A 24,697-nucleotide genomic window follows, 5' to 3' on the forward strand; every position below is an offset into this window, starting at 1 on the left:
GATGAGATTGATGTCATATATCTTGACTTCAAAAAAGCCTTCGATCTGGTGTCCCATGATCGTCTCTTGGAGAAACTGGCCAATTGTCGCCTTGGGTCCCCCACGATCCACTGGCTGGAAAATTGGCTCCGGGGTCGGACCCAGAGGGTAGTAATTGATGGAAGTCACTCATCGTGGTGTCCTGTGACCAGTGGGGTCCCCCAGGGCTCTGTCCTTGGACCCATACTGTTCAACATCTTCATTAACGATGTGGACACTGGAGTCAGAAGCGGACTGGCCAAGTTCGCCGATGACACCAAACTTTGGGGCAAAGCATCCACGCCAGAAGACAGGCGGGTGATCCAGGCTGACCTGGACAGGCTCAGCAAGTGGGCGGATGAGAATCTGATGGTGTTCAACGCCGATAAATGCAAGGTTCTCCACCTTGGGAAGAAAAACCCGCAGCATCCTTATAGGCTCGGCAGTGCTATGTTGGTTAGCACTATGGAAGAAAGAGACTTGGGGGTCATCAGTGACCACAAGATGAACATGAGCCTGCAATGCGATGCTGAGGCTAGTAAAGTGACCAAAACGCTGGCTTGCATCCATAGATGCTTCTCAAGCAAATCCCGGGACGTCATTCTCCCCCTGTACTCGGCCTTAGTGAGGCCGCAGCTGGAGTACTGCGTCCAGTTTTGGGCTCCACAATTCAAAAAGGATGTGGAGAAGCTTGAGAGAGTCCAGAGAAGAGCCACGCGCATGATCAGGGGTCAGGGAAGCAGACCCTACGATGACAGGCTGAGAGCCCTGGGGCTCTTTAGCCTGGAAAAGCGCAGGCTCAGGGGTGATCTGATGGCCACCTACAAGTTTATCAGGGGTGATCACCAGTATCTAGGGGAACGTTTGTTCACCAAAGCGCCCCAAGGGATGACGAGGACGAATGGTCACAAACTACTACAAGATCGTTTCAGGCTGGACATAAGGAAGAATTTCTTTACTGTCCGAGCCCCCAAGGTCTGGAACAGCCTGCCGCCGGAGGTTGTTCAAGCGCCTTCATTGAACACCTTCAAGATGAAACTGGATGCTTATCTTGCTGGGATCCTATGACCCCAGCTGACGTCCTGCCCTTTGGGCGGGGGGCTGGACTCGATGATCTTCCGAGGTCCCTTCCAGCCCTAATGTCTATGAAAATCTATGAAATCTATGAAAATACTTCAAACTATGCTCAACTTTAAGGAGCTGAGTAATTCCAATGAAGTCAATTAAACATATATTTAAGTGCTTCCTGGTTCAGGACATTGGCTTGATACTTCTAGAATCATAGAATCAGAAAAATAGGGTTGGAAGGGACCTCAGAAGGTCACCTACTTCAACATGATGATGAAGTGTCCTTTCCTGGATTAATGAATAAGTAACGTCCACCTACTAATAATGAAGTTTGGCCCTAAGAAACTTTTCAAAGACCTTCAGCAAATCCTTCATGCTCTCTTGGTGTCTGCAAATAGCCTGTGGTGTCTTCCTTGCAAATGGTGTCTTCCTTGCATGCCTTAATGCCTGCAAAAGGAGTACATTTTTGCAGATTACTCCTAATGTGGTTATTTGTAAAACCCCTCTGCACCTCTCTTTGCTTTATGACTCTTGGACTATTCTGGGTTGCTCGAAACCCCAGAAACCTGGCTTTGAATTTTTTTCATATTAAATACATCCTTGTTATAGATCCTGTCTTCACCCACCTGAGCATGCACACAATCTGTATGCAAATTATGCTTGTGTGTATTATGTGCACAGCCACACGTGGATTTATTACCTGGGATTCTGCATGCCAATAACATACAGGATTATCACGTGGCAACAAGCATGTGCCTGTTACTGTTATAAGCACAAATAAAATCCATCCTAGGCACTGAGGCAGTCCCCAATTAAACAAAGATGTCCTGTGTAGCTAATTAATTTCACACCAGTAGTGAGGATCTTCTGCAGCCTGATTATAACACACAGACCTCATGTGCACAGCCAGCCCCAGCATAGGGAACTGGCTTCTTCATGTTGCTAGTTCACTACCCCCCTTGAATCCCCCTCTTCTCTGGGCTATATGTGGCATTTTGAAGCTCTGACAATCTGCTCCAAATGTTTTCCATATTTGTTCAGCCTCCTTGATTCAAATACCAGGAAAAACTCAGCCAGCACAAAGTCAAGCTTCGGGGGGCAAAAAAACTCCACACACCCATCAGAAAAAAAGTTCATCAACATGGGAAAAGAGGAGAAGACATCCCAGCATAACACGTCCCTTAATAACCAGAATCAGACAGGGAAGGCACCTGGAGGGGAGGAAAGCACCGATCCAGCCAAGAAGCAAGAGGCAGCAATGAAGAAGGACAAAGCCAAGGGGGATCCCAAAACAGGCCAGGAGGAGGAATCCCACACTTGCTGTGGCTGCCGTTTCCCGCTGCTGCTTTCACTGTTGCAGCTGGTGTTAGGCATCTCTATAACAGTGCTGGGCTTCATTATGGCAGGCATCAGCTCTTCTTTACTAGTCAGAGACACTCCATATTGGGCTGGGATAATTGTAAGCATAAAGTCTGTTTCTATGTAAAGTGCATTTGCCAACATTAATGCAAAGTGCATGATGCTGCACTTAAGACTAACCAACTGCATGTCCTACACAATATAGAAATTAAGATAATTGTAAATATTCCTGGGATGATATGTCTAATTTACTTTCCTGAGGAAACTGCAGTTGTAGTGTAATATAACCATTTTATATTCTTTCCTGCAACACCCCAAGAGACCTTGAATAAAGAAGGGGTGCTGTGCATCTGGTATCTATTACCTACTTGATTTGCAATTAAATAATGTTTAGTGATGCTGAAAAAATGTTTGCTGCTTATATTGTCTCCCCTCCCCCTCCAAAACTAGGTTTAAGAAGTGAAAACATAAGTATAAACTTCTGGTTCAGTGTATTTGCAAGAGTATCAGGCAAGAAATGGCTGCTCTTTAGCTTCCATGCAGCAATGAGTTCTAAAAAAGTCTGTTAACTTAACCCTTTTTTTCCCCCTTGTTCCAAGTTCTTTGCCACACATCACACCGTGTGTGGCTCTTGGGGCTAATGGGTTAACACAAAATGTAAAACAAGTAGGTGTGCAAAATCTTAAGGCTTGTGACACAAGCTGGCCAGAGATAGAAAATTCAAAGTTACAAGTGACATGAAAGTCCTGCACATTTGTGGGATGAGATCACAGGGGCAGGAGTAAAGGGTGGGGCTCCTGAGGAGTCTGTAGTGTAGCACAAATGAAGAACCAGCTGAGAAACAGGGTCCAAATCCTGAACACAAGCAGCTCCTATAGAAGTCAATAAGAGCTGTTGGTGTTCAGTGTCTCTTGTGTATTAGAAACATTTCTACATGCATATTTTTCTCTAAAGGAAAGATATACTCATTTATTAATACTAATTTTGAGTATTAGAATGCTAGATTTACTATTTAGGAACTGTAATAACAATAACAAAATCTAAATGCACTATGATACATAAACAGCCATTATGCTGAATCACATAAATGTAAATCCTCATTAGTTCAAGGATTATTTGACCTTCTGAACTCTTAGGGTTTTACTGCGTTAATCCAGCTGCTCCACATGGCTGGTGGGGCTAGCAATTGTTATGAAATACGTTGGGGCAGGGAAATGGGCCTGATCCTGCAAGAGATGAAATGATCTGAACGTAAATTTCCAAACTAAGTAACTGCTCATCCTAAAATGATCTCTTTCCCCGTCTCTCTCTCCCTCTAGTATATACATGATTCTGAAATGCACCCTATACCAATTCCACTTTTGCTTGCAGAAAAGAAAATCCATTAACGTTAGAGTGAAATGGGGGCCATGAATTAATCAGTTGCAGCATTTCCACTTTAGTATATAATTATATATTGAATTATAATTTTATAATATATATATATAATATATATGTATTATGTATGTATTATAATGTTATATATTATGTATGTATTATGTATTTATATAATGCATAATTAGATGGAAATGCCTCATGTGATTATATATCTAAGTTCACATGTCCAAAAATGTGTGCAACTGCAGGGGGTCAAATTATTTTCTCAGAGTAGCCTTATTGCTTTCCCAAATCTGCAACAGCCCTTTATTAGAAGGGCTGATAAACAGCCATAAAGATTTTGGGCCAGATCTCCAGCTGGAGTTAGTTGGCAGAGCTCCAAAGTTACAGCAGCAAAGAATAGCCCTTAAGCTACCTGCATTTGGCCATCATCAAACAAAAATGTGTAGGCCTGAGGATTTGCACATGAAGTAAAAGACAGCACTTTAAGTTAATTCAACATTCAAGTCAAACTCAGGCCTAAATCAAGTTTTTCAACCATCCTCTGTGATGTCAGAATAGCCACAGAGAGAAAGATCTTGCTTGTGGCATGTCTTACAGGAAATGGTTCTCAATGTAGTACAATCATTTTACCTTTCCAGCCACATAGAAGACCTGCAAATACAAAGGCTTGCCAATCTAAGAATATATAGAGCTTCATTAAGAAAAAAATTATCTTGTAGACTAGCCTTGCTGCTTTCATCTTACAGATTGTTGAGTCACCAGCAGGTTTGAGTTTACCTTTAGGCATGCATAAGTATGTTTTGGTGATTGATGCCCTGCTAACTGCCTGGTCTTAGAATGGATAGGGGGAATGTCAAGAGGAAATCTGCCTGAGACGTGTATCAAGAGGAAATCCAAAGGGAAAGAGGTATATGTTGTAGCCCATCACAGCAGTCTACTGAAGTGTAGAGATTAGAGGGGAGCATGGCAGTAGGAAAGAGAGTTGACATGAAGAACCTAGCCTTTCCCAGCAGGCAAGGAGCAACATGGTTTAGCTGGAGCTTCATCCATGTTAGGAGATCTGTGAAAACTAAAGCAAAGGATTATGAGATGTTGGATTATTACAGCCAAAAAGGGGAGTGGAGAAGTTCTGCTGTTGTTAGTTGCTTCTGTGTTGTAAAGCAATAATGGGTGCAGAGGGTGTTTATTGGGAAACTGTATGGAAGACGTTGAGAATCAGTGAGCTAGAGCAACTTTATTCATATGGGGTATCTACCAGTGGTCTGCAAAATGAAACATTCTGAGAATGGTGAAATGGAGAAAAAAAGAGAAGATGGTCCAGGAATTGGATCACCTGAGCTAGGATGTCTTGAATGTATATATTCCACTGTCTTGCTTTTGGGCTGACAACAGGGAAGCAAAACATTTGGAAGGAATACATATGGGTAAGGGCTGGTATGTGTCTTGTTCACAAAACAAATAAGCTCAGATTCTGTAGCAGAATGTGTATTTTTCTGGAACTCATTTATTAGTACATAAATGAGCAACTTTGCCTTGCTTGGCAGTGCAACACAGTGGAAAGATGTGGTATAAAATACTAAAATGTATTTGTCTTAGTAACAACCCACTCAAGTGCTCTTTTAAAGTATTTGATTAACATTCAGATTCACCAACTGTTTAAGAACTTTAAATTATATTATCAAGACCATTTTGGGAAAGATAGCAATGCTGGACTGAAAACTTTTCCCTTCTCTCTCTCTCTCTCGTGTATCTCCATTGCAGTTACATCAGCAGTGAAGTGGATTCCTTGGCTATTAATGTAGCATGAGAAAAAAAAGAAGAAAAATTGCTAATGCATTAACAGGCCTCGAGTGAGGAATTTTTTTATTTACTAGTGGCAAAACTATGTTGCTGAACCGTGCCAAAAACAATGCCATTACACATTAGCATTAAAGGATAGGAACTTATCAAGAGAAGCAAGTAGAGTAAAATGTTCTCTGTGAACATCAAATTATGCAGAATTGGTCTGAAATTTAGGTTTTATTACTTGCCCTCAATTTGTTGGGATTGTTGGGACTCACAGATTTATTGAATATGTCTGGGCTGTTTTATGGTGCTGCAGATCCAGTGATGTACCTACTACACCACTGGAGATCCTGAGCAGCACTAGGCTCTTATTCCCTGTGGACCAGATGCTAGAGGGGGAAATGACACTTTGTTACTGTTGGACCCAAGCTATTTCAACCTGAAGTCAGTTGCAACTGAATTTCATTTGAAATACAAGGGACCAAAAGAAAGCTTCATGGGCAAAGACCCCTAAGCTTAGTGCAGCTATGGGCACTTCTGGACTCCAAGTCTGCAATAGCAAGTTACCAGTCTCCTGATTAAGGCTGAATGACCTATTCCCTTTAAAAGCAGAATGAACCTATTGTACTCCTAGGGACAAACAAATCATTTCAAATGAAATAGGTGGAGATTTAAACCTGTGCCCCAAACTGAGCTCTTTGTGCAGCTTTAGTTTGGATAAACTTTCTGCCATCACAAGTGGGGCTGTCCAGGAGAGATGGCACTGAGCCAGAACCAGAGAGAGCTGAGTTGTTTTTTCTAGGTTCTGACCCTGCTCTGATAGTGCCCTTTGTTAAGTCACATAATTTCTCTACATCTGTTTTTTCTTCCGTAAACTGGGTCTCATGGTGGTTATTCATTCACCTTTGTTTTGAGATCTCTGATTGAGAAATGCTGTAGAAACCCTGTGTTTAGCTGTTATGCCATCTTGTTCATTTCCTTGTGGCCTTTCCATATCCAAAGGGTGCATTTTTTTCCATGAGAGCTTGTTCTAATAAGAGTTCTACCATAATCAAGAGTAGAAAGTATCCACAATCTTATAAGCAAGCAAGTTTCCTGAGTAATTTTAGCCTAGTTTTTTAGACTTAGGCAGTTAAGTTACAGGAAGGTCTGGATCTATTTCTGAAGCTTGTAACAACCGCCCACTGCAATTTGTAACTTTACAAACTTGTGCTTTCATTGTTTGGACTTCTTTTAACACAGTTGAAAATAATTCTATTTTCACTTACCTCACTACTACCCAAGCAACACCTTTGAATGTATCTCCTGTGAATTTTATTGTATAGTTTGGTTAAACAGTAAGAACTACTTACTACTACTTAGCTGTGCTGCCGCTGCCGCCAGGGCCGCTGAGGGGGCCGGGGCCGGGGCCGGGGCCGGGGCGGGCTGCACTGCCGCTGCTGCGGGGGCTGGGACCATGGAGGGCTGGGCTGCGTAGCCTCCCCGCTGGGCCCAGGCAGGCTGGGCTGTGCCGCCACTGCTGAGGCAGGCCGGGCTGCGCCGCCTCCCCGTGTATACGCCGCCACGGGGAATACATGGGTGCGGCGTATACATGGATTTATTTACAAAAATACAATTTCCCACGGGTTATACATGGGTGCGGCTTATACCCATGGGCAGGGTATATGCATGAAAATACGGTACTTTTTGGTTGTCCCAAACAGAATAGCTCTTTCTAGAGTTTGATCTGAAAACCTGATTTGGCTTTTGTTTATCATTCTAGTTATACCTCTGCTGTTCAGACACAGGAGAACTTTCCTTAATATTGGCTTTGTTTCTAGATTTCTAGGGTCTTTGAGTCTGAGGTTTCCCTCAGATGTAGGGCATTAAAGGGAGTCAGATCCACAAAGACTCCCAGACCAACTTCTCTGTGAAACCAAAGAGACTGTAGTTATATTAGTTCTCAAAAGTCATATCAGTTGACTTTGCCTGTCTTCATAATCTCTAGAAGTGAGAGAAACCCTGCAATTTGGGAGAGGAATAACTTTTCTGGGTATGGAACAAATCATGTACGTTATGTTTCCTGTGTACAGGGCAAAATCTTTTATTCACTTAGGACCAGATTTTCAAGTGTTTCAAGCAGATTTCCCAAACTGCTCAGCACCCAGCTGCGCCACTGTGACGTTTAAGGCAATGTTTTAAGGGCTTGGGAAAGGATGCACTCCGACGTTACTGCACAGTAGCGCCAATTACAGGACATTAAGTTATGGCACATTAATGCATGTGTGGACATGCCCACTGACTTGATAAAGTGAGCTTCAGCTCATGAAAGCTTGTGCTACATATGCAGGGGTACAATGGTGAACCCTCCTTTTGGTTCCTGTCTCACCCAAATTTTAAAACCAACTGCCTGGGAGAGCAACTGCCTTTCTATTCAGGCAGTCCTGTGAGAGTCAATTGACTCATGACTCATTATCACCTCCCTGGGTGTTTATAGAGTGCTCTGGGAGGTGGGGGAAGGGGCACTTTAATTAATCTGAAAGATGTGCTAATTAAAAGCACCCAGAGCATCACATGTATCAGCGTTCCTGCATTGAAAAATGGTGACGGGGCGCTTTGAACTAAAGCTCATCAAACACATCAGAATTCCAGAGCATCGGAGCAGCCTCGCTGCATGTGTATAGGAGTCCCAATTCCTGTTTCTTTTTCTCCACTCCACCGGTCTTAACAACCCTTTATCCTTTTTGATGGTTTTATGGTTTTACTACTCCAAATATCCTTTCTTCTACAATGTTGCTGTCTGTTTGCCATTCCTGGTAATGTGTGTCTTTTATTTCATAGCCATGCAGACTGTTTTTAGCTCTAGCTAAAAGCCTTAACTCAAGTGTAGAAATGACTGACAGCAAAATACTGGAGACACTGTCAAGACACTCAAGAAAGCTAGATTTTGTTTTGTGAATCTGAATGAGATTTATATTTAACTATAATGACTACAGAACTAGTGATATCTTTTGACTTTTTTGCCTAGTTTATTGTGTTTTTTAAAACTTTATATATACTCTAGCAAATGAGTATACATTCCAACAGCTATATTTGTTTTCTGTTGTGATCTTAGACTGGATAATATAGTGCTAGCCCCCTACCACATTAGTAAAGTTCTTAATTTCTCTTTAAAAGGAGAAAAATTTGCATGGTTATATGTGACGATGTGCCACACCATGTACACCCCCTTTTCAAAATCCTAGATTCACCCATGTACATCTCTCTCACTCCCTCTCTCCTTACTTTGGTTAATCTATAGGTGGAAGTCTACCACACCTTCTATTTTTCTTCAGACTAACACAGCTAACTGCATCTCTCTTCACTTTTGACTACTACTGTCACTCCCTCATTTCTTTCTTTCCAAGTTGGTCAAGCATTGTCCTTAGGTGGGCTAGACCAGAAGTTCTTAATTTTTTCCATCATTTATCTTCCTGTGTCATACAAGGACAACTCCCTGAAGTCCCAAAATGCACCCCTTTCCAGTCAGAATCCCTGACGTACTTAGCAGTATAATGATCATGGCTGACTGGTACCTGTCCACGATATCCACAGTGTGTCTAGTTTACATTCCCTACACTTCATTCATTTTAGGTCGGGGGATAACAGATCAAGGCTGATATGGGTGCGAAAGGTAGACAGACCTTCAATTAAAAGTATTTTAATTGAAGTGATTGATTTTCCTTTACATAGTGCCAGAAATAAAGATGACCCTTTATAAAAACCTTGATAGAATAAGACGCATCGTTTGCCTTCAGCAGCTCACAGTCTTAGAGAGACAAGATAAATAAAGACACAGCAAAGCCTGGGGCCAACAGTTCAGTAAAGGTGGTTGTGGATTTTTTTTTTTGAAGGGAAGCAAGGGAGCGATCATTTCTGAAAGAAATGGTTTTGTGGGAGGATTTGCAGGAGGGGGCACCTTGTAATGTAGAATCAGACAGCCGTGTGAGTCAACCTGGCCATATCACAGGGCTGGCAGAGGAGCTGGCTTGAAATGTTTTAGTCTTTCGATGTATAGTAAAAAAAAAACAGACACCAAATAAAAGGAACAGGCTCCCAGCACAGCATATTTCTGTAAGACTGGTGAATGGGATGCTTAATTGATGTTTCCGGTAGTTAAAGCAAAAGGGTCTGATTCAGACTTTGGGGATCTCATTTCTGGTTCTACTACTGACTTGCCTTGTTGTCAAGTTGTCAAATTTGGGTGCAAAAATCAATACTTAAGTAATTATATAAGTGTCCCAGTTTGCAAAGGGTTGAGTACCTGCAGCTCCCATTTCAGATGCACTTTTGAAAATCAGACCACTAACTCTTAACTTCTCTGTCTTGGAGTTCTGAAAGCTCAACCCTAAATGTGGCTGAATTAAGCATGGCTCCCTTTTGGAAGGATGGAGAAAACATGACATTACCTGCAGCCATTATACCCATTAAAACCCCTCTCTGAGATAACGCTGCTACCCACAGTTCTCAGGGAAGGCAGTGCGGTTCCCAGGTCAACTTCTGCTTCTGAAATACTGCAAAGTGACCTCACAAAGGAGATGAAGAGCAGGCCCTTCATCATCAAAAATTGATTCAGTGAGACTGACCAAACTCACAGGGGTGCTGTGAGGTCTCATTATTGGGAAAATGCTTTGAGATCCTTGAGCAAAAGGTTTCTAAAAGCATAAAATAGTATACAGGGGTCTGCAGTGAATAAGACACTCCTGTGCTATAAAACAATGTAAACTAAAAAATGGCCTTAAAAATGTCTTGCTCATTAGTTAGGACTGGCTAGACTGATGATGTAAATCATAATATTATGGACTGGAGAGACATGCGGTACCTTTAAGTGATCATATAACATGAATAATTTCCACAGTTACTCTTCATTAAGCTTTTTATGATTCCACTGTACATTATAGCGTTAACTGCTCCTCCATATGGATCAGCATCTGTATGCAGTCTCAGCCTGTTTTAAGACAATGAAAATTCATATGTTGAAACTATAGTCATTCCCTCTTACCCTTGCCCTTTCAGGGTCCCCATACTGGTGTAAGCAGAGCACTGACTGCTCAGTATGGGTCTTCCAAATTTTAGGCAGCCATATCATGGTCACAGAGAGGACAAAAATTGAGAAGTGTCAGACATTTGAGCAGGGGGACAGTTGATCCTATACTGTATTGATAGTGAGATATTAATATGACTTTAAAGTCAGTTAAATGTCTTACCTGTCAAAGACTGAGGGGAAAGAGAGACTTTCTACTTACTTCACCACCTATTTCTGGAGCAGAGAGGAGGTGGCATTCAGTCATGCTTCGCCTACCTTGCTAGGCTTTCAGCTTATACAACCTTGCTAGGCTTTCAGCTTTCACTTCTTATTAGAGAAACCAGTTTCAATCATTAATAAAAGGTGACATTTAAAAACTGGCACAGGCAAAGAAGCTAATGGAAATTAGAGTTATACAAACATTCTTTTTTTGTATACAGGCCAGCTTTCACTAGTCATGGGTGAACACCAAAAGTCTGGGTGGTTTGCCATTAGAGCAGCAACTTCAGCATTTACTTAACTGAACCTTCTGCAAACTGCTTGCACCTCTGACTGTGAGATATGAGACACATTTCTTAAAACAGACTCTTGTCAGATTTCTGACACTTCTTTGCAGTTCTATCTGTGTATACCAGAACCTCTCACAGCATACTGATTACCATTAAAAAGCTACATAATAATACAAGCCTTTGAAGCTGACACTAGAAAGTAGAGGTGTGCAAAGTGGGCTGTATTTGATTCAGATTTGGATTTGGCCTGAATCAGGGACAGTGATTCAATTCATTGATTTGGATCACTGTCCCTGATTCAATTTGTCCAAACCTGAATCTGCAGATTTGATGCTGACTCAGAGAATCAGCATTCAGACACAGACACAGACACAGCTTTAAATGTTTTTTTTACATACCTCTAGGTAGCAGGTGGCCTGTGAATGCTGCGATGCTGGGGCACATGGAGTGTCCCACAGAAGCGTGGGGTGCTCCCCAGCGTGCTCGGCAGCAGACCCGCAGCGTCTGCGTCCAAATCGCTGATCCTTTCTGAATCTCTCTGAGTAGATTCGGAGGGTTCCGAATTGATTTGGAGAGATTAAAGGGTCCTCTGATTTGGTTCAGATTCAGAGATTCAGCCATTGAATTGGGCCGAATTTCCACCGAATCAAATCAGGGACCAAAGCTTCACACAGCCCTACTAGAAAGTAAACCCTGCATTGAGAGAAATTATCGTTTCCATGCAGTGCAACAGCACCAGGAACAATTACAATGATAAATACACCAGGAACAATTACAGACAAATACTGTATCATTTAATGATAACTTTTCTGTAGGTTTCTGAACCAAGTTGTAGAATCTAATGGAGCCTCTATGCCTTATTATGGAGAATTATATGATTTCAAAAATTCATCATCATTGTTCCTGCAAAATCAAATTGACTTCTTCCCATAGAAATCTATGAAGGGACAGGGTAACAGAGTATTTAATCCTTTTGGCAGTCTTGACTTCTTTTGGTTGGTGAGATTGATGGGGACCTGCTGAGTAAGAACTGGTTAAAGGTACTAGTTAGATTGGTGTGAGGCACACATTTTTTTTCTGAAGTCTCCATAAACCTTACAAAAATGAACTGAAACAGTGTTCTCTGTTACATTTGTGTAAAATGGGTACTGAACCACTGACTTCATCAGGGTTGATCCAGCTTTGTAGTAGTGTAATCACAAGCCAAATCTGGCTCCACATGCAAAAGGCCTTTTCCATAATGCTTGCTAAAATATTGTTGTGGACAGCATGATTTTTCTGAATGTGTAGACAGGAATATATGTGACAAGACCAGTGATCTAGCAAGTCAGTTAACTCTTCTTGATTGGTAGCCAGTACCAGAGGGGTAAAAACCCTTCTATTGCCTGATAGTGGGCAATTACAAAATAACTTGGCCTAATGGGAATTTTCTTCCTGACTCCATTTGTTCATGGTTGACTCATTTCTTGAAGCTTAAGAGTTTATATTCCTACTTTAAAAGGAGCATTTTAACTAGTGTAACTGTATATTCTCATTACCCATATAAAAATGTAATCTTCTTCGCCTTGGTGATACCATGAGTTCCAAAGATGGTAAATCTGTTATCTTTTTCATTTTATTGGCTCATTTAACCCATATATTCCTGATAACTTGAACATATAAAAGAGCAGGCAAGTTAAGTTACTCTCTTGCCTAAGTGGTCACAGGGCACGTCTACACATGCACATTTACTGCACAGTAGCCAAAATTAGTGCACAGTATGGGCACGTGTCTACACATGCATGCCCATACTGCAAACTAAATATGGCAATTTATGCCTGCTTGAGCATAAATTTGATATCTGTATCATGCAAGTATAAAATTTATACCTGATTAGTTACTGCAAAGTAATGCATGTGTAGACGTCTTACTGTGAAGTAACACTGTGTGTGGACTGACTTGAGACTAAAGTTAGTCCCAAGTCAGTCCACACACAGCGTTAATGCACCTTGACACCTGCATGTGTAGACACTAGTCTATTCCTGCTTACTGCAGGGTAAATTTAAGCTACTGTAAATGCACGTGTCAACATGCCCACACTGTTTGTTATGTTTTGTGGTGTGGCTACTGCTCAAGATGCTTTTTTGGACCACATTTTCCTTTCTCAATGTCTTGTTGGATATTTTCCGCTCTCTTGTCTTCCCCAATTCACTATAAGTTTTCCAACATGTACCAGAAGTTTTTGGAAGAATATTTTACAAATATTTGCCCTAATTTAGGGGCAGATTTTGGTTTAAAAAAAAAGACAAAAGAGGACCCCCTCACAATATATTATAGAAAAAAAGGCAGTTTAAAGTAAATTGGGGTTTTGAAAGCTGTCAAAGAAGGCAATAAATTAACAGATCATTACCTAATGCAAGCCACCACTACAGATTATTAATTTGGGTTATTATTAATTTTTCTTACATTATCATATTTCTTCCTTTTATGTATATTCTATAGCCATGTTGGTCATTAGAGACCATCAGTTGTTACTCAGGCAGAACTTCATTGGGAGCTTTGTTGAAATAAGCTCCTCATGAATTTGTGCACTTACATTTGCATTGTGTATTTTTGCTTTTGGGGGATGATATTTTTTAAATCCTTAGTTTTCAGTTATTTCAATGAATGTAAGGAGTATGATGGATGAAAACCAGTCAAGCAGGGCAGGTGGATGTTCATGGTTCTGTTGCTTCTAGCCTGGGTATATTTTTGGAAAATGATCAATGTTTGTCCTTTGGAGACAGGTAGCAATGTTTGGCATGACTGAAAGCACCTTTATTTGAACAGTGTATTGCAGTAGCAAAATGATGTTGAGAGATTTCTGATATAGGAAGTTAGAGGTTCTTGTTTTGAGATATTCAAAAAATGAAAAGTCTCCCATATTTTGGGTGCTCGTATTTTGCCAGCCATCATATTCCTATTATTAATATTATCATTGTTATTATTATGTTTTAGGCCTTGGGGTACGTATATGGAATAGGCACACCATAGTGTTAGGCAGTATGCATGATGAAAAGACAGTTCCTTTCCCATAAATATAAGTGGTAGATTCTGGAAAGGAACCATTGTTGGTGCAGAATTCACCCAGGTGAATTTGCAAGATCTAACCTCACTAGATACTAATGGAGGGCCTGGCTCTGTTTTCCATGCAATCAGTGAAAGTTTACCTTAGTTGTCAATGGTAACAGGATTTAGCCTGTTTTGATAATGGTTTTGATAAAACTTTGATCACAAAGTCAAAATTTACATTCTAAAAAGCCCTTGACATTATGTCCATTTAATTTCCTGCTAAATGGAAATGATGTTAACATTTTTCTTTAATTTTATTTTTCATCCAGCTATTTTCATTTGAGTGTAAACTTTTGCCTATGATTGAGAATGTTGTACCAATATTAAATCTATAGCCTTCATAAACACATCTATATCACATTCAGGTCTTTTTCCAGACCTGAATGTGCCACACCTTTTCCATATTTAATTCATACCTTGGATAACTTTTCAAGCAACCATCTATTCAGTGAGGGTATACCAACCTATCTGGAAAATTCTGAAAAGGGAATTTGAAATAAACTCAAATAGAAATTTAGAGCATGTCTACATGTGCGTTTTAATACGCAGTAGCCTATTTTACTGTGCAGTAGAGCGTCAAGTCAAAACTGTGCTAATACGCTAATGCACAGTAAAATTAGGCTACTGCACATTAAGCATCACTGAAAAAGGGTTTCAGGCTCCCTGCTGGGTCCTGTGCTGCTCCTTGGCTTTATGTTAATTCCCTAACTGCTCCCTGGCTCAGCATAGGACCCTGCAGGGAGCCTGAAACCAGGGAGGGAGTCAGCATAGAGCCAAGGAGCAGCAGGACCCAGCAGTGCCTATAGGTACTGCATTATTACTTAATACTCTATTCTAAGACACAGCTTTGTTTCCCTCATGCTGAATGGGGGAGGGATGTGGGGGGGGGGGGGGATGGGAGTCATCTTGAAATTGAGTAAATATGATAATTCCACAATTTTCTATGAATCTATTCTAGTTTTACACCAGGATTTAGCTATTGTCCTTCAGAAAATGCTCTTAAAACTAGATCTTGAAGATACTTCTACCTAGATAGGACATTATCATATGAGTAGTCCCTGTGGCTTCATGGGATTCAGTTGAATCATGTATATAAATCATGTTCTCAGCCTGAGTTCCATTCTTTACCTCCTACCATTGCAAGGGGAGTTGATCATTTGGATATTCCTAGATGTCTTTTTTTTAAGATTTAATTTTATGTGGATACTAATTGAATTAAGACATTAATATATAGTCTAATGGAACAAGGACATGGGTGATTAATCCTGAGAAATAAATCACATTTGAGTCGCATAGAAGCACTGTTGCGGGGAGAGGGAGGGGAGGGAAAACCTTTGACAAGACCTTTGACAAGAAAGTTTGTTTTTCCCCCCCAACGGCCCTGTCAACTCTTTCTGTCAACAGTAAAAAAAAGAAAAATAAATTGGAGGTCATGGACAGTCATAGGACCAGTATATAAATACTCATGACACAGAAAGGAGTAAATAACACTGATGCTTTCTTTGCAAATGGTCTCAGGCAATACTTCCTATCCATATCTTACTGAAATGACATGAATAAAACTTTATGGGTAAATCTGTTATTGATTGCTCAGAATCTTTGAGAGATACCACTAACTGTGGATTTGAAAATGCTCCTCTCTTAAAGGGACATTGTCAAGTAGGTTATGTCCAAAATACAAACATAAAGGAAAACATGTTGTCCCTGTATTTTTCTCTTTCAATAAAAGGAATGCTTTCAATCAGTGCATGCTTTAAAATTATTGATGTTTTGGGGGTTTTTTTGCTTCAGACAACCCTCTGCACTGCAAAAGCTCAAACACAATCCATAGTGTGTTAAAACCTGATTGTGAAACTGACTGTCTAGAAATTTAGATCCTTAGCTAGTGGAAGCTGGCATAGTTCTACTGATTTTGGTGGAGTTATGCCAAGATGTGGCCCTGAGAAAGCCTCACCTAACAATCTAGGCACAGTGGGGAAGCAGAGAGATTACCCCCAGAAGCAAACAATAAAAATAAATTAGGGTCCAACTCCATTCCCATTGTAATTAATGGGAGTTTTACGATTACATTTTAGCAGGAGGAGGAATAGTCTTTTGATGCTTAATATCTATCCATTTGAATAAGCAAGATGCCGTCAGTAAAGTGTGTTAGGAATACCATGTAACACATCTACTCCTCGCTTAACATTGTAGTTATGTTCTTGAAAAATGCGACTTTAAGTGAAACGATGTTAAGCGAATCCAGTTACGTTACAGTAGTTACCTACTAGCAGGCAGCGGCCAAACAATGTTATAATCAAACATTGTGCGACTTTAAATGAGTATGTTCTCTAATAGATCAGCAACGTAATAATGAAACAACGTTAACCAGGACAACCTTAAGTGAGGAGTACCTGTACTTAATTGTTTTAGTGTATTTAGAAACATATTAATTAGTCTCATTTAACCGTAAAGTCCTCACCCAGTTTAATCAGATGCCGCCAATATGTTTTTAGAGCTGTAAAACACTGTGGTTTGAAATGATGTTTCAATGTATGCCCTTTAGAGCATATTCACTAATACAGTATTTTTGTAAAAACAAAAACACTTTGTCCCTAGTCTAGTCAGGATCTACTACTAGACTCACAACTCAACTTTTCCTTTAAAGTATTCTTCTGCAGCCCCTACAGATCTGGCTGACCTCCCTTATACCCCAGCCCTGCAATGGAATCCATGCAGCTCTGGAGACCCTTGCAGTTCTTTGCAGGCACTGAAGTTTGCCTACGTGCATCTCACTGTAGAGTTGGGGCCTTAATGCAGATCTTGATTTGTGATTCATGTCCCCCTGTTTTTCTCCTCACAGTTAGAAGGTAGGGCAGTGTGGCACCTTAGGGTAAAGTTACACATTACACTTAGACCATACTAAAGTTAGAATGTGCTGTGAACAGTTACATGTTAAGGGTTAATAACATTTCCACCCTCTATTGCTCTGAATTGCCACTAAAGGGCTTGCAAGCAGGGGTTTGGCTAAGAACCAGGACACCTGGGCTCTACCCATGCTCATGGTTGCAGGGTGGGGTGGGAAGTGGTGTTTCCTGTGATGCTGGAAGACTGCAAATTGTTCATTTTATCTCTGCAGAGCAAATGGAAGTTACACTAACATGAGCTAGGTAGCATGGCCCCGAGTTAAATCTTGCCTGAGGTGGCATAACTTTGAGATGCTCAGAGGGCTTAGCACTTACTGCTTAACGCAAGTTAATAAGCTTTAATGTATGGCTACTTGCATTTTAAATGCTCTCAGTGTGGTCTGTGTAACATGCAACTTTACCCTTAGGACGCCTATACACAAGCAGCAAGGTTGCTCTGACTTGCTATAATTATAGGATGTTGGAGCAAGCTCGATTAATCAAGTCTGCTAGAGTGTGGTAATTACCATTTATTACTCCAGCATCTTGTGTATCAGTGTCCTTATGCTTAAAAATGGTGGCGGGGGCGCTTTAACTAAAACTCAATGAATGAGCTTTAGTTAAAGTGACTCTGCTGCCATTTTTAAGCACGGGAACACTAATACATAAGACGCACCAGACGTTTTAATTAGAGTGGCTCTTGGAGCCCCTCTAATTAAAGCAACCGCTCCCCCAACACCCAGAGCACATGTATAAATGCCCTTAGAGACTAACTAGAGCCCAGAGAGACATGGGCTTTTGTAGGCAGAAACCTACTTTGTCAGTTGCTAGAAATGGATGCTAGGTTCATTAGATGGATTCCTAGCATCTGATGAAATAAATTGTTTCCTATGAAAGCTCATGCCTCTCTCAGTTAGGAGCGCTGCATTTCCAAGGTCCTAATTTGGAGATTAGATCCTGCTGGGGTAGAGACTGAATCTGGGATATACTTCTTCATAGTCCTGCTGCCTATTTACCTATCAACTTTCATTAAAAAAATGCATAAAGAAATTGCACTGGGGCCCACTGAACCCAATGAGACTTTGGCTTCATTGATAAAAACAAGCCCACAAGATGAAATACTAATTTCACATTTTTGGTGAAGGCAACTAAAAAGTAGGAGTTCTGTAATCAAACATAAAATGTTTCTTATTCCAGAGTCAATTTACTTAGTTTATCAGAGCAGAGAAACTAGACATTTTTTAATTTGGGAGCTGACCTGAGCCTAACTGAAGTTAGTAGAAAGCCTCCTATGGAGTTCAGTAGGACTTGGCACAGGTTCTTAAAAATATAGAACAGCAGGGGCTATCCTTTTTGGCAGACATGCCACAAATTAAGCCCTGAACTCTCCCTGAGTGCCACTCCAATAACCTTCCCCCACTCAATCTACTGCTCTGATTCCTGCTCCCTGCCTCTTCCTCCCCAGTCTGCTGCATGCCACACACAGAGGCTACCCATGCCACTTGTGACACATGTACCACAGGTTTATCACCCTTGATATAGAGGCCACCTTTGATATTGAGTTCTGTAGAACTAACAGATGATCCAGTACAATTCAGGTAGCACTGAGTGTGTGAAATGCCAGGGATAGCTTTTGGAGTATTGTTTAATAAAATTTAGAAAACAATTGTGCTTGCCAATGACCATTTCTTCCTCTGGGCTGAGACAGACGATGATGATATTTGAATGCTGACATGTTAAAGAACACCAATACGTTCTTCTTGAACACAAGGGCTGCAATGAACAACAGCAGTAGGAAGCTTAATTTTGGGGATATCAAAGTTCCAGAAAGGACATATCACTAACATGGGGCTTCTCTAGAAGTGCATTTTTTGATATCTTTAGTCCATTAGGTGGCTGTGAATTCTTAAAAAGTCGAAACTTTTCCCTTTCATCCATTTTTTAGTATTGTCAGAGGCAGAACAGTGCAGCTCCATGTCTAGGGCAGCTGTGCAGTGCCCAGGGCAGTACTGACTCTTGCTGTGCTAGTTGCTGTGGTATGATCAGCCACTGCTCCAACAATGGCTGCTTTTGAGTCAATGTTCCCCAGTCCTCCCTACAAAGTGACACCAGGCCCCTTCCTCCCCCCCCCCCCCCCCCCCCCCCCACTTTACATTACTGGGTATTATTAAAGTGTGAGGAGTCAATGGATTCTTGATAAATAGGTCAGCTACAGATTTCTTGTGGATTGATTTATCAAAGCTTTTCCAGTGCAGGGGGTATGTGTTCTGTGTGTTCATTGCAAAGTCTTTGGAAACATGATCTTAAAGATATTACTTACTTAAAACACCACATGGCAGATTCAGCACTCCCAGTAACTTTAATACTTATTTTCTGCAATTCCTGTCCATCTAATATCTCCAAACCCACTGATACCTTCCTCTCTGTGTGTCTCATTCACAGTTCATTATAGTCCCCAGCTGCCCAGACTTCCTCTTTAGCTTACACTATCAGAGACTCACACTTTTAACTCTGGAAGTCCCCAGCACACTCCCTAGCGTGGACAAATTCATGGCTGTCCTGCTGTTTTGAGACACTGGGGATATCCTGGGGGGTACCCCAAGCTGCTGAACTAGAGCATGCTGGCAAACCAGATCTTGAACAGTGCTAGGGGTGCCACTAGGTACCCCTGACCACTTAATTTTGAAGGCTGAGAGGCATGTGGTGCATGAGTGTTTTATGTTGCCACCTCAGTAACACCAAGCCCTATGCTACTACAGTGTAGACATACCCAAGGTTCCCAAACTGTGGTTTGTAGACTACCAGAGCTGTGGGAGCACAACCTGTTGTCCCTAGCCTGTGGTAAGTGCTACTGCAAATAAATCATAACCTCTATACTGAATAATAAAAGCAGCTACAGTATCTAAATATTTTCCTATTACTGTTCTGCAAAAGCAGTTGTTGCTTTTGCCACAGGGCTGCAATGCACTCACAAAAAGAAAGGGAGATGTCCTCTTTGTTAAGATTAAAAGGTTTGAAAGGCTCTACTTTATCCCATGCTGTAGGGGGAAACGTTGCCTACCACTTTTCAGCCGTGTTAATGATCTCAAGACTCTACAAACAGCATGTGATACATAGACTCATTGGTGCCCAGACTCATGATCCTACCCTATCCCTGTTGAGAGTTTTCTGTTGTTAGTGATAGTAGGAAAGTCAGAAGGGCACAGGAGGTCAGTGACCAAATGCTGTCCTCACAAAGGCCTTCACCCCTGGGGTTATCTGATGATGTAAGTGGTCACTGTTTCTCAGGATTTGTCTAATAAATATTGTCTGAGATGTTACAATGGGAGAAACACTTTCCCCCTGCCTTGTTAGTCACCTAAATGCAGCAGCAGTGGCTCAGGCATGAGACACAAAAAACAAAACAGGTTTAGGAAAGGTCTGTGTTTAATGGATTTAGCTAGAAGACAGTAAAGCAGTGCAACAATCTATGCTGATGTTTATAAAGCAGTCCAAACCAGGCTTCTATCAAATTTAGCTTATGCCAATTAGGGACAGGTTTAAGTTAAAACAATTAAGCCTTTCACAAACCAATGTAAGGCTGGCCAAGAAGGGAGGGGGGGGCAGGGGGGGGTTGATGTAAGTCAATCTGTTTAAAACTAATTTATATGAAACCCATGTATCTTGTGTGTGTAGACAAGCCCCTTAATGAAAAGACTGCAGTCTGGCCTTTCCCTCTGAAAGATCTCTGGGCACAGTAGCCAGATGAAGGGTCTCTGAGCCCTTGTGCTTGTACAGGACAAATAAGGAACAATGGCTCCACAGATCATCAGCGGGTTCACTCAGCAGCAGTCAGTAGCATTGCTTCAAGAACAAGAGGCTTGTGCTTGCCTGTACCTGGTACTGACAGATGTGCAGGGAAGATAGTGACATGGCTATGCCCCAACTTTGCTGGCCCCTCTGCTTATCTCTGTGGAGTATTGCTGGGCACTCTGGTTGGTGCATGCCAAATCTGGGGTTCTGTGCAGTGTCTTCTTTTTTCACTGCTCTGAAAAAGAGCTGTCAGGGGTCCCATCTGGCAAGCTACTCTGCGCTCTCTCTCTCTTTCTCTGATATGTTTGATGTGGCCTGTTTCGATAGCACCTTCCGTATATCCCCTAGAACAACAGCCAAGTTCTTGCTGGGCTTTCTGGAGACTCTAGCATGTCTCCCCTTTTTGGAGTACACAAGTTCTGCCTGGGGTTACTTTACACACAAACACACTCTCCAGTTATACTGGGTAAGCACACTGAAGTACCAAACACAAACAACAAGCATAAAAGGAAAAATATAAAAGTTCTGAAGCTCGAGTGCTTAAAGCAAGTATTAGCCAGGATTTAGCCAGTTGGAGAAGTGAATTAACTTGCAGAATTTCTGGAGCCAGCAGCTCCTGTTGATTCCAACTGGATGTGCAAGTTGTTGCAACCTCTGAAAATTGAGCCTCTAATTGTGATGCCTTATTATGGATCATGTGGCACCAATGGTTTCAAAATTAAGATTTCAAAATGGAAAGCTTTAAGAGGAAGGACAGCTTAGTGGTTAGGACGTGCTCTTTAGCAGATTTCTTGTTTCCTCTTGGGCAAGTCACTTGACTTTCTAGGGCCCGGTCCCATTCATAAAATTGAGATGATAGCATGTTCCCATCTCATGAAATATTGTGACACTACCTTAAAAGACAGGGAAGTGCTTGAATAATCTGTAAAGGTGGCCACATAAGTGCCATAGATATTTAAATCTTTTTCATTTTAAGAATTTAAAGTTTTGGTAATACAGGAGGGTATTTTTTTGGAAAAGTTTTATATCTTGACATTTAAATCTTCTTTACAGATTTGCATGGTGTCCTTAGTGGGACTTGTTATGCTTTGCATTTCATACCAACCTGATGAGAAGACATGTATGCAGTTTGCTGCAAAGGTACGTTTCCATTTATTTAATTATTTTATTGTGTCAAAAATATGGTAAGCTGGTTCTGTATTAAATAATTTCCAGCCTATAGAAAGGAAAGTCAGATTGTACCTGAAATGTGCAAAGATTAAATGCTTAGATTGGTGGCATTTTCCAGGATGGCAATTGTGGTGGGCCAGTGGGGGGGTTCTCCTGCGCTGAGCCATCCACCTCACTGTGCCCGGCCACCTTCCAGGCTCTGAGTGCCTCCCTGGGGGCGCCTCACGTCTGGCCAACCCCCTTCCTGGAACACACCCACTAGCCTGGGGATAGAGCTGCCACCACCCAGGGATGGGCTTGATTCTGGCACAATGTCCCCTGGGAAACACAGACCTAGTAGCCCTTGAGGATACTTGACTCACTTCAAGAACTTGGGATGCTTCCCTCAGTTAGAAGCACAAGTAGTGATCTCACTTAGTCAGCCGAACCAAGGGGACCCCAAGGCATAATCTAGACCCACTCCTAATCAGTCTCCCACACTAGGTACAAAGGAGAACTTTATTGGTTACAAGAAGTAGGGTTGAAATAGGGTACAGAGTCGAGTAGTATCAGAGAAATCCCATACAGCAAACAGTGGCTGGAGTAGCCTTTGATCATGCATCTGAGTTATTTCAAGCTATATATCTAGTTAGATCTCAGGTAGCTTACTCGCAAGTATCATCCAGAGGCAGGTGGAGATTCCCTCTGGAGGCAGGCAGTTCTTTGATCATGGGTTTTAGATGATCTAGCTCTTCTCTCTCTCTGAGTTTTTATCATGGCTACTGCCCCCTCCTCCTGGGCAGTCCTTAACTTATATAGCTTTTATGACCTCATTTACCTGGTCCAATGGAGGCCAGTACCTGTTGGCTGTCAGCCAACCAATTTGAAATGCATCACTGGTTGCTGGGCAGACTGGCAGTCTGTAGCCCACCAGGGAGCCCAAGCCCCTCACTCAGGTATGTGATGCCAGTCACGTAGGCAGAGGAAGCAGGTTTTCCTCCCTACCTCAGGAATGTATCTAGCTCAGGTTACCTAAAGAGATAGGGTAAGGTGGGTACCCTCTGCAGGGCCCATCTTAACCAAATTGTCACAGAGCAGAGTTTTGGGGGAGAAACAGAGGTGGCCTTCTGCCACATTAATCAGTTGAATGCTAGGAGGACTTATACTTCATGCCCTGTACATCTGCAGTGCATTAAGGGGAAACTCTAGGTGAAGATGTGATAATCAATACCAAAAAAACAAAACAAGAGCCCATTTTATCTAGCACTATTTGGGAATATCGCAGATAAGCAATGGTGGAATAGTTTGGCCTGAGTTCAGAAAATGATAGGGGATGCTGGGTAGTTGGGGATATCACAGATCTGCAGAAGAAATCATTTCAGATAAAATAGGCAAATGAGGTTGTGCTGTATTTATCTCTGGCATTTGTGATCTAGTAAACAAAACCTTTTCATGTCACAGTAGTGCACAGCTGGCTCTTCGTGCACACACAGGTTAAAAAACCTTAGCAGGAAAAGCCTCCTGGCTCACCCACATACCAAGAAAACCTATCTGAACTTAGGTAGTATTATTTTGTATCATTCAAGTATCACAGTCATAGGAAAAGAATTAATGGTGTGGGGCAAATTGTGCCACCTGGGGCAAAATAACCCTGCCTGGCTCCTCCTGGATCTGCAGCCAGGGGGAGCTAGAGCCCGGGGCCAGCACTAGCAGTATAAAAAGCTGCACTATCCGGGCCCCATTGGTACAAAAAGCTGCCCTATCAAGTAGCTCAGGGCTACTCACTCTCAGGAGCTTCTGGGGCCCAGCCAATTGGTACCTGGGGACACTACCCCTTGTGCCAGCTGGACTGCTGAGGCAGCCCTGAGAGTTCCCTGCACCCTTTACCCACTGCAGCAGTCTGGCAGTGGGGGCTGCCGCCTGACTGTGACCTGCTGTGTACCTGCTAGACCCAGATGGGGACTGCAGAGCCAGTAGAGGCATCTGCCCCTCTGAGCCAGCTGCCAGTGGGCTGTGGCTGCAAAGTTGGCCTTTGCGCAGCACTACTGCCATGTGTACCCCCTAGCTGCCTGGAAAATGTTCTGGGTGTGGTGGCCTGCTTTGAACTGTCAAAGCTTGTCCTCCTGGCCCCAACTGGCTAGAAGGTCAGCCATCTCCATCTGAGTCCAAGGTGCTAGCTCTGAGCAGGCAGAGTCCTAAAGTGAATTCTAAATACCTATATGTTTTGCTGCCCCCCACAGGGGCCACACCTCCCCCACAGGGGTTACAGTCCCCCCAACAGGGGCCAAGTGGCTCCCACAGGGGCTACCACCCCCCTCCCCCCCCCAGGGCCCACATGCCTCATTCCCGCTTGTTCCCCCAGACCTTCAGATTGCTGCCCTGCCTGGCCCTATCCCCCACTGGCTCCCCCAGCCCCCCCAATGGCTGCCCCACCTGACCCCATCCCTTGCTTGCACCCCTAGCCCCCCGATGGCTTCCCCCTGCAACCCCAGCCTCCAGCACTTAAAAAAAAAAAAAAAAAAAGCCTCTACTCACCGCAGGAGCAGGGGCTGCAGGGGGCTGTGGGGCCTCCTCACAGAGCCCCCCAGGGAGAGCAGGGCAGCAGGGGGCAGCAGGTC

At 42.4% G+C, this 24,697-nt stretch overlaps 1 protein-coding gene across 1 annotated transcript in view; it reads left to right on the forward strand.

Annotated features, from left to right (window-relative positions):
• The first annotated feature begins 2,066 nt into the window (after positions 1 to 2,066).
• Positions 2,067 to 24,697, forward strand: part of SSPN (sarcospan) — a 37,822-nt gene continuing 15,191 nt past the window's right edge. Inside the window, exons 1-2 of the mRNA XM_014607321.3 lie at positions 2,067 to 2,545; positions 21,984 to 22,070. Coding sequence (XP_014462807.3) covers positions 2,072 to 2,545; positions 21,984 to 22,070 — 561 coding nt within the window. The 5' untranslated portion in view covers positions 2,067 to 2,071. The remainder of the gene's footprint in view (positions 2,546 to 21,983; positions 22,071 to 24,697) is intronic.

Source organism: Alligator mississippiensis, chromosome 4, assembly GCF_030867095.1.
Source record: "Alligator mississippiensis isolate rAllMis1 chromosome 4, rAllMis1, whole genome shotgun sequence".
Lineage (NCBI taxonomy): Eukaryota > Metazoa > Chordata > Crocodylia > Alligatoridae > Alligator > Alligator mississippiensis.